The sequence below is a fragment of the Oreochromis aureus genome, linkage group 9 (genome assembly GCF_013358895.1).
Source record: "Oreochromis aureus strain Israel breed Guangdong linkage group 9, ZZ_aureus, whole genome shotgun sequence".
NCBI lineage: Eukaryota > Metazoa > Chordata > Actinopteri > Cichliformes > Cichlidae > Oreochromis > Oreochromis aureus.
In genome coordinates, this window is record NC_052950.1 from 21,024,115 (window position 1) to 21,035,182 (window position 11,068).

At 38.9% G+C, this 11,068-nt stretch overlaps 1 protein-coding gene across 6 annotated transcripts in view; it reads right to left on the minus strand.

Moving 5' to 3' along the window:
• cacnb2a (calcium channel, voltage-dependent, beta 2a) overlaps nt 1-11,068 on the minus strand; it is a 73,359-nt gene that overhangs the window by 3,863 nt on the left and 58,428 nt on the right. For all 6 annotated transcript variants that reach the window (XM_039617530.1, XM_039617528.1, XM_039617532.1 and 3 more), the window contains 6 exons: nt 9,033-9,113; nt 8,855-8,913; nt 5,997-6,106; nt 3,294-3,445; nt 1,259-1,354; nt 578-760 (listed from right to left, as the gene is read on the minus strand). In XM_039617530.1, coding sequence (XP_039473464.1) covers nt 578-760; nt 1,259-1,354; nt 3,294-3,445; nt 5,997-6,106; nt 8,855-8,913; nt 9,033-9,113 — 681 coding nt within the window. The remainder of the gene's footprint in view (nt 1-577; nt 761-1,258; nt 1,355-3,293; nt 3,446-5,996; nt 6,107-8,854; nt 8,914-9,032; nt 9,114-11,068) is intronic.

Genomic DNA, 11,068 nt, shown 5'->3' on the forward strand with positions numbered 1-11,068 from the left:
CGTCTACGTCCAAACTGTCTCTAAACTGCTTTTATTCTATTGAGTTTTACACGTTTTTTGGTAGTTAAACTTCAGGGGTCTCCTGTATCATCAGCATCAGCCATGATTAATCACACGAACATGATAACAGCTTTGTTTTGACCTGTTAATATGAATTTTGTTCCTATCTCTTGAAGCGTGTTTTGTCTCTGCTAACTCTTTTCTTGCTGTCAGCTCCTGTTCGTCCTTTTATATTTGATGTTTTCTCTGATCTAGTTCCTCTTTATGCATCAGAAGGTTCTTGTAGAGCATTTTAAATTCAGCTTCTTCCTTAGTATTTCATACCCGTGTACCTATTCCAGATAAAGTAGATTATTCTTAATTTACACATTACCTGTAGGGCATATGTTAAAGAATAACATAATGTAAGAAAAGTAAAGACTTTTAGCAGATATCGTAGATGCAAACTACAACATTTTGTAATTCTTCAAAGCTCTGATTTCTTTCATCTCTTCCTTTCTAATCCTGCCTCCCACACTTCTGGATCCCCTCCTTTTTCATGGCCTCCATTGGCCCAGAGTATGCTCAGCACTTGTACCTGCACGCCAGAGACCGGGGCCGTGCTGGAGGGCAGGCTGGCTGTGGGTAGCTTTGCTAGCACTGGGTCAGGGGGGCTGCAGCTGGTGGGGTGAGTGCTTTTCCAGTAGGCCTCCAGGTAATCGGCCATATGCTCACATGCGTCCTCCAGCTGGTTCTCATCAAGAATGATGTCAAACATTTCCTGCAAAAGGCGAGACGGGCGCAGTCAGAGTTGAAGGAAATGGAACGGAGACATGACAGGGTCAAGAAAACCAGCCAGTGCTGATGTGGAATTTCACATTAAAAGACTTAAAATGATCTTTAAGGAAACAAAAACCGATAAAAAAAAAAACATCAGGGCAAGTTAGAAACAACTTACAGGATTAGACACTAGATAACATTAAGTATTCATTTTGCAGAAAATCTTAAACTGTAAATCCCTAAAGATACTGACTGCTATTTAAATGAAATTAAACCTCCGCTTTCACAATACTGGAGGGTTTGCCTCATTTTCTAAAATAATAAGTAAGCAGATTAGAGAGGAACGGAAATAGAACTGGCAGAAATTATAAAGGAATAAACAAAACCTGACTTCAGATATGCACAAATTAAAACCCAGAGCCAAAAAGAACAAAACTCCAAGTTATTTCACACACTGGATTAAAATTGGCAGTCATTTAGGTCCGCTGTGGAGACTTACAGGAGGGCACTGAGCCAGCTTGTCGGCGGCCACCATCTGGACATTGAGGTGTTTGGCCTGAGACTTGCCTCTGGACTTGATGAGCCGCTGTAACACCTGAAGGCAAATGAGGACGAAAGGCAACAAGGTCACGGCTGTTTTTGACAAACTTAAATTAAAGCTTTGTGCGTGCAGCACACAAGTTTCTCAGCTTTAAACAGGAGCTTCTTTTGGAGGTGGACAATTAATGTCATCTTAGAAGGATTCATTTTACACCACTACAGATAGATAGTAATGAATTTTCATTATTTTCAGATCCCATTTAAAACCCATTTTTAGATGAGACCCCATAAATGTGGGTTGCTACATTTGTATGCAGACATTCAAGTGTATAACCAGCTCTCCTTTCATTGGTTAGCCACAGAATCTGTCAAAGTCAGGTAAATTTAAGACAAACCTCAAATCTTAAGTGTCAACTGGTCAATTAAATCTGTCATTAGCACTTATATATGATATCTAGAGCCTGACCAATATATTCCTCTTGGTGATTATAATCTGTTCTTGAAATATAGAGTATCATCGGGTATGTTGTCCAGGCAGCATGTGGGATTTTTGTTAGTTTACAGAAAACAATGCAGAAAAAGCATAACTCTTTTCCCTCCTATCAGTAAGTTGCTAACTAGTTTGTGAAATAGATAATAAACAATAACCCTGCTCATTTTAACACCAGCACACTGTATTTATTTGTGGTTATACTGGATATCCATCCAACTATCCATTTATCATGGAGGTATCCCAGCTGTCACAGGGTGAATGGCGGGGCATACCAGAGACAGGTCACCAGTCACAACCATGCCTATGGTCAATTTAAAATCACTAGTTAACATAACATGCATGTCTCTGGACTGTGGGAAGAAGCTCCACTCCACAGGCCACCTTCGGACACATGACCTTCTTGCTGAGAGGCAACAGTGGTACCCCCTGCATCTCTGTACAACTGTGCATATACAGTATATATAAATATGATATGAAAACTACTTTTTGTATTGAAATATACATTTTCCTTATTTTCTTTTGTTTTATGTGTGCGGCAGGCTGCAATGTGCTACTACTGTAGAATAAACATTCAATATTTTCCACAAACTACCAGGTTCGTGCCACGTGGTGATATTTGATAGCTAATGTTAAACTTCTGTCATTACATAGACTTTGTGTACCTCATAAATAAGTATAACCCTCCCAAATAAATGCTGCCACATCCAAGACCATGAGGCATGAAAATTAAACAGTAGTGTTGCCTGAAATAATTTAATGCAGTAATTTTTTACTACCTAAAATCCAGCACTTGACTTCTAAGATTTAAGACAGGTAAAAGTTATTCACATACGAATGAATATCTGTGGTTATTTTTACTTTTGATACTTGCAGAATATTTAGCTCGCATGACGTCTTTACATTCATTTGTGCAGTTGCTAATGAAGTTGAGTAATTCAACTCATTTAACTGCTCTTTATACAAATACAGCATATTAAAAGTTACTCTTAGTGTATAAGAAGCAGCAGTAGGGTGTAATTAAGAGGCCAGGTGATAAAGAGCAATTTAATTTACCCCACTTCGAGTGTGATTTAATCTGCGCCACTGTGATTTAAAGCTGGCATCTCGTGTCTGTTCATCAGCTATTGCTTTCTCTCATTTTCCGAGATGTGCTTTTTATTGATGACTGACTCATGAGCCTTTTGTACACTTGTTGAAGGTCGAAGTGATGAATCAGTCCTCTCACGCATTTTCTTGCTCTCAAAGTAGCAGTCACGTCTGACATGCTGGATTTAAAGCCAGGGAGCAGTTGCAGAGAGACAATACAAGCGGTGACAAGACAGGACGACATGGAGACAGACACACATAAACCAGCAGAGCTGACTAACACTTTTATGAAAGTACAGGGAACATCTGCTGAGCCGTTTTCTTCTGTCTCACTGTCCTTATTTTCCATCATAGCACATGTACACTGGCAAGTGCATCTGTTCCTCTCTGTTCCTTCAGACATCATTTCTCTTACCTTGGGTGAGGTGATCTTGACGTAGACAATGATGGGGGCGAGGGAAGTCTTCCCCAGCTGTGACGGGTGGTTGATGGTATCGGCGTCCAGAACCACCAGCTGTAACGTCCGCGCCAATTCAAAAATCCGCTCGATCTCACTCTGGACTTCAGCTGAAGGGAGACACAGAGGTCCGGGTTTATTCTTTTCAGAGGAGGAAATGATTTCTTATCAGTCCTCAGGGGGATTTATCATGATAGTAGTTTGTGTAAACAGTGGTTTGTTTTGCACTTTGTTTATCAGTGGCACACTTCCTCTTTTCTTTCTTTGCCACTTGATTGAAATCCCCTTATTTTCACCCCTTACTAAAAGTCTGCACTCTCTTTTTCACCTTCTCATTGGGCGACAGTCCTGCTAATCAAGTTTAACTTAGCCATTTCTTTGTTAGCATAACCAATAACTATATTTACGTTTATGGAAGTTTATGACCAAGAGGCTTAAGTCTAATCTGGTCTTTGTTTATTTTCCACACTGAGCAGTCCACTGGTGTTGTTTCTCCATTCATACTCACAACTGCAATTAATTTAAAGTTGGATAAATAAACTTTCATGCACCGGATCATAACTTAATAGCTGATTTCTTTCATGCATTCTTACCAGATCCCCTTAATGATTAAGTTCACTTCCGAAACCCCCGATTAACACCAATATATCCTCTGTTGCTGACTTTCAAAGACATCACAAATCTTGTAGTGTCATCTAAAAACACCTCACAAGTTGTTTCAGTGTGCCTGTACAAATATATTTCATGATTACTAATAAAAAAAAGAATAAAAACAAAAATGATCTCGTCTTTTAACAGCTGAGTTCGTTATCGCAGATCAGCTCTCTGCTAGGACAGCAAATGAACATAATAGGTCCCATTTAATATTTATGCTTAATTTATTACAAAATATTCACAAGATTAAAGATACTCCTAACTCCATATTTTATTATGGACTGTCCTAGAGTAGCTGTGTATGATTTAAAGTTAAAAATACTCCTTATTTATCTTAAACCGAACAATGATGCATGCCTTAAGTTCATCTACTGTCTGAAAGAAGTTGTTTTAGCTCCACCCCCTCTCTCTTTAAGCTGACTCTCCTGTAATTGGCTGCCTCTCGTAAACACAAGGCTAAACAGCAGGTGAAGGCATCAGCTCTCTGTGATGTCATACAGATCCATGAGTGTAAAAATCATTGTGTTTAAAGTAATCTGAAGGTCTTTTGGCTCATAGGGATTACTTGCCTTACTTTTGCTGGCCTCATTACTGGAAACTAGGGGCATGTTTAATGTGACCATCCACCACTGTACAAATATATATTTGACAGATTTATACCTGACGATGGCACTAGATTAAAAAGGATCCCAAGCGTAATTTCAATTTATTTTGAATATCTGTACAAACTTTTGCAACAATCCATCCATTAGTTGTTGAGACATCCCATTTTAATGTGGCTCTCTAGAGCCACACTGAAAGCGTGGCTAAAAAATGATTATTAGTTATTATTAAAGATTAATTTTTATGACTGCTCAGAGTCCATCAGTCATATAGTACGCCTTTTAAAAATCTGAGCGTGCATCAGTGATTTAGCGCACAGCTATTTCTCCCTCACAGAGACTTAAATATTCAAAAGACATCATGACTTCAGGGACACGGCTTGGAGACTAATAGCTCTGAGTGAGTGAGGAGCCACATTATGTTACCTCTAACAGATACCGACTCTTACATCACACAACTCCCACTCCAGCAGATGACGACGTGACTGCAAAAACAATCCTACAAATAACTCAGGAAGGCACGAGTCCCAGCCCGGAGAGAAATCACGGCCAAGCTTCATGACTTCCAGTCCCGACAGTCTGAAGATAACATGAAAACATTCCAGCCTAACAGCTCATTCAAAATCTCATTTTCCAACTTAAAAATGCCACAGAGGGTCTCAAGTTTCACATGTTTCCAACTTTTCCTGAAATCATTTCATCCATCTTAAAGGAGCACAGCTTCAAGCCAATGTCACTTTTGATGATAAAATTCTCTTAAAAAGCCTGGAATTACATTGAAAGCAAATGCATAACTCTTTGCTCTTTTGGCAGGAAAACAAAAGCTTTAAGAGACAAAAAAAGAACAAAAGAATGACAAAACACACCCCGAGTGGCCCTTAGCTTTAAAAGCTTTATGTTTAGTATATTAAATGAAAAAGTAGGTTTGACAAAGACTTTGTTTTCTGAAGAAGAACAAGGTCAAAGTTATAGTGTGGCGGCTCTCTGTAATCATTAAAAAACTGTACTTTTAACACACGATTTGCTTCTTTTTTATGCTTTTTCCTGCCTTCTTCCTCTGCTGTGGCTGCTGACTGATGCTTCTGGTGATACATAGCAGAGATTAGCCTTGTCACCTCTGTTTGACTCCGGAATCTGTTTCATTCTAATCACATCTAAACCTCAATCAACCTCAGTCAAATCAGAGCGGCTCTTGAACTTATTATTGCATGTTTGCGCTCCATCTTTCATCCCAAACAAAAGAAGCCAGCCAAGGCCATTCAGGGCCGTCTAGAGTTATCGTTACCATTGTCAAGAGTTTCTTTAATCGTTTCCTTCCTTTTTGCTACGTAAGCTGGTCTCCTTGAAAACATTATGAATCAGAACACCAGATGTTCCCAGGCGTAGAGTTTTCTAAGAAACTTACCCAAGTTTGAGCGTGTGTTGGAGCGTTCGATGATGGCGTGCTTGCTGGGATTGTTCAGGACTGAGCGTTTGGCAAGAGAGATGTCCGCCGTGACGCGAGTGATTGATATTCTGTCATGAGAAATGGGAGAAGTAATCAGTAGATCTGGGCTTAAAACGAGATGTTGCTGAGGGCAGCAGTTTTTATCCACTGCTTAAGCACATTTCCTGAAACACTGCTGCAGTTCTCACAGCATTAAGAGCAATCATCACATCATTTAAAGCCCCGCAGCATGCTCACTATAAACATTTAGGCTACAGCGATCAGGCATGACATTATGGCCACCTGGCTAATAGTGTGTTGGTCCCCGCTTTGCTAAACAGCTAAAAAACTGCAATGCATTGTGTATTCTGACACCTTCCTACCAGAACCAACATTAACTTCTTCAGGAATTTGAGCTACCGTAGCTTGTCTGTTGGATCGGAAAGCGGATCACTAGATAGTGACCACTGCAGACCAGGAACAGCCCACAAGAGCTGCAGTTTTGGAGTTGCTCTGACTCAGTCATCTAGGCATCACAATCTGACCTGCATCAAACTCGCTCAGAGCCTTACTCTTGCCCTTCTAACACATCAACTTTGAGGATAAAATGTTACCCTAATGTATCCCACACACCCACTAACAGGTGCCATGATGATAATAATCAGTGTTATTCACCTCACCTGTCAGTGGTCAAAATGTAATACCAGATCGGCGTATATGTGACTAAAATGAGACTTCCCTTCATTGTTGCTTTAAGTAAAGACTCTCGTGTCATAAAGGTGGTCTCCTACACACAGAAACTCCAGGGTAAAGGGATGGCTCGCTCTAAATTAAACTCTACACGTTTAACCTCTGCTGTGCAGTGCTGCTTGTTGTTGTTGATGTTTGGTTTCCCAGAATTAGAGATACTGGTTGTAGAAATGTTTGCTTCTCTATTAAATATACTGCAGCTGAACAGCACTTACTTTGCGATGCTCAACGCTTCCAAAAATACATCTGAAGAGCTCAGCCGTAATTCTTTTGAGAAACCATGACCTAGTTAGTCAAACAAAAAAATCCACCACCCCTGTTGTACTAAAAGAAGAATGTGGCTTGTTACCATTACAGCTCAACCAACTGGGACACCATTAATGATTACATCTTAACACGAGCACAAACTTTTTGTCACGGGTAAATGCCAAGAAAATATACTTTAGACTAATGTTCTTCATCTATTTATTTATTTCTCTTTTCTTTTAATGCTTATTGACTCATTGCAAAGGCAGCTTCTGTGACAGCACTTCAGTCCCTGACAAATTTCCCTAAGCGGACAATGAAGTCGTATTGTATTGTTTTTCATTGATCGTGTTCATCGAATGCAAACAGTTTGTCAATACTGATACTATATCACAGCTGCTCACCCTTCCCTGCAGACATTAGGAGGTGGTTTGGGGAGTGCTGTGCATGATTTCACTAACTTTTCCAGATTTTGTAGATACAACGCACATGAGCTAAAGAGCCTTAGCAGCTCAGTCAGTGGTTGAACACCCGGGGAGCCGGAGCTCTGCTGCATGTCATTCCTCCGCTCTCTTTCCTCTGTCTATCTGCTGTGTTATATAAATAAAGGAAAAGTATCCCACATAAAAACCGTGTGGATGTTGTTAATGTCTGATCTGTATTTGCTCCTTCTTCACCAAGGTTATTATAGGCAACTGAAACTAAACTAAAAGCTAAGTGTGGAAAAACACTAACTGAAATAAAACTAACTAAAATAATATTTGTCCCTACAAAACTAAATAAAAAAAATACGAGAAATGTTTTCAGTTTTAATCTTTGTCAGCTTGGTCAAACGTGTCAACGCTGTCAGGCTGACGAGGCTTTGGTGCATATGTTTACTGGGACTGAGATGTCTGTGTGACTGTGGTTGTCTGTAGTTGTTTGCTTTGTTGTACTGTGTCACGTCTTGCTCTGAAACTCTGGCAAAACCACCCATGTCAATAACAAAAACTAACACTAAAGCTAGCGAAAAACAAAAAAACTGAAGTGAAATGAGCACATCGACTCTGGAAACTAAATGAAACTGCACTGAATAGAAATCAAACATGTAAAACTTAGAAGTATAACTTCTAAGAAACGGTGCTATGACCAGTATGTGTTTATATTTGAGTTTGGGCATGTTACTAACTTTAGTAACACGAACTTTACACGAGATAAATTAAAGTTTAATAAATTAAACATTTATTTTTATACATTTTTTTGAGGATTTATAACATGTGTATGCTTATGAAAAAACATGTATTTGCAGCCCATAACTGAGGATTCTGTACCAAAGCAACAAGAGAGCGCACATAAAAATGCGCCGTGCATTTGAGACTCGCACACGGCGTAGGAATCTCGACTGCCATGGGAAAACTGTGCCAAACCAACTAAGAAAAACTAACACCAAATCAAAGACAAATGTCAGAGAGCAGCAGCAGGGAATTACTTACAGGTGTAAATTTGTTTAAAACAAATCAGCAGATCAAACGGTATTCTCCGCAGCTGCTGATGGTCTGAGTGGATCTTAGTGTTGTGCAACTTCTAAACTAAAGAACCTCTCTGCTCCGGGTGGGAGGATGGACTCAGCATTGAGTAAGGAGAATCCTGCTCTGCTCTAGGGCCCATTATGGCCTATTAAGGACATGGAGAGGGCCTATTTAAAGCAGCGGCACACATCTCCAGGCCAAACAAACTTGTTACACACTCCCTCAGCTAACCTCGAGGGAGAGATAAATACCAGCCTATAGACTTAGTGAGGAAGAGTGAGGAAGGAAGCGGGATGGGAGCTTGTGTTTTTAAAAAGGTCACAGGAAGCTTACCTTCCCTCAAATCTGTGTTTCAAAAAGTCAAACAGCGCTTTTTGCATCATGTCTGTCACCTGCAGATAAGAGATACAGGAGGGAGAACAAGAGCCAATGAGTCCGGTTTTCTACACTACTAAAGAAAATACTAAAGAAAATTCAGTGTTGTGTTTGAAAAGTCGAAGCTTTGACGCACCTCGTAGCCCTTCAGTGATGGTCCAACCAGAACCACGGGCCGCATGGAAGGCACAACGTCGTACGGAGGAATGTGCTCCGTCTTCAGAAGGAGAGAAGAAGAAAAACAGTTACACATTTATGGAGACAAAGTAAACACTCACCATCACAAATCACTTAAGGGGGTGGAAAAACAATGAAGTAGACATTTTAAAAGCACTGAAACATTATGAACCATGAAACGGGACGTCCGAGCTGGTTCGAAGAAAACAAACAAGCTTTGATTTATAACCGATTTGGCAGTTTGCTTCAGAAACTTTAATGATGACACTTCAAAGGAGGTTACCATAAACGAAAAATATTTATGTATGTCAGATCGAGTCTCTCGTGTCATGGTTCTGATTCCGCTGAATAAAAGGGAGAGCCAGTTACACATAGTTTTATATATTACAGGAAAGGTTAGTCAGGGAGTGGGAAAGAAGCCCGAGTAGACCAACAGAAGCTTTGACTGAAAACACAAAATTAGCACACAGTTAGAAAAACTCGCTCACTGCTGTACGGACAAAAACGGAGCTCAGTTTGTGGAACAGCCTGTTTTTAATCAACACTTAGACTGACCTTATCATGAGGTCAACGCGGTCCACGATGTGACTTTTCCACATACTATAAACAGTTATTTTTCTAAATGTAAAAATGCTTTTATGTGATGCCTTTTAAGACGTCTTTAATTACACTTAAAAAATACTTGCAAGTATGCACATGCAGCACTTAGCATATTTATTAGACCACCTATTATTATATAATATTTTAGAAATGTAAAAAATTATATTTTGTTATTGATGATGCAAATGAACTGAATTCATGTTTTTATACCCAAATTTGATCCAGCACACTGTAATCCGCTAAGAAGATAAGAATGAATCAAGCATAACATTTAACCACTAAAACTACTATTTTCTTTTTGGGAATGCAAATAAATAGCTGCATAATAATAATGATAATAATAATAATAATAATAATAATAATAATAATAATAATAACAACAACAAAACCAGCAACAATACTAATTATGTGTTTTACAATGGGGGCTTTTTTGTTGCTTTTTTGTAAAACAGTAAGTTTGAACATTCATGAATAACATGCATTGAAAATATGATTTACATTGAACTGGTGCATTCTGTTAATTAATCATTACAGAAACATAAAAATGATTTTGATTATTACAAATGCAGTTAATTTAAGGCTGAACACTGGGTGTTTGACTGTGAGGCTCTCCGGTGCAGAATGTCATGTGATATGTTTATGTTTATGTGTGATATTCATAGACTGACATAATCACAAATGTTTTTGAATTTTTACAATTTACTGTAAACATGCGTAGTTTAATAAAGAAAAAATAGTTGATTCATAGAGATGACAATTTTTTATTTGCAACCCTATTCGAAATATTTTTTAACGGATTTATAAACTACTGAAACTCCTGATACATTCTTGCATTTGTGTTTTTAGTGAACTTGCTGCTTCTGGTTATTTTTTTTAGTGGAAATTAGCATTATAAATTCAATTTGTGTATAATTTTTTAAGACTGTCTTTTTAACCCTTGCAAATATTAGCATGTGGTTTCAGAGAGGAAATGCATTATGGTCTGTGACAGCGAGCCAATGACCCTCATACCTCTGTGTTTGAGCCGAGAAACAGAGAGAAGGTTTACTTCTGCTTTCTCTGGCTACTTAAAAGGACTGCTGACATTATTTTCTCAGTCATCCCTTATTTGTCCTCATGTCCGGGCGGTTCTTTCGATCTGTGTTATCTTTACGATAAGTGTTTCAGATGATTTATTTAGACTTTCTTGTTGCAGTCTGTTGCTCCCTCTTGCTCATCCCTTCAGCTCTAAACATTTTCTTTCTAGCATTTGCTGTCGTCAGTGAGCTTCCCCAGAGATGCTGTGGGAACTGATGCACACTACTGCTGACTAACATGCCATTAACGAACACTGTAGCTCAGCTTAAATACTTTCAGTAGCATATTTAACTTCTAGATTACATGGTCACTGTAATC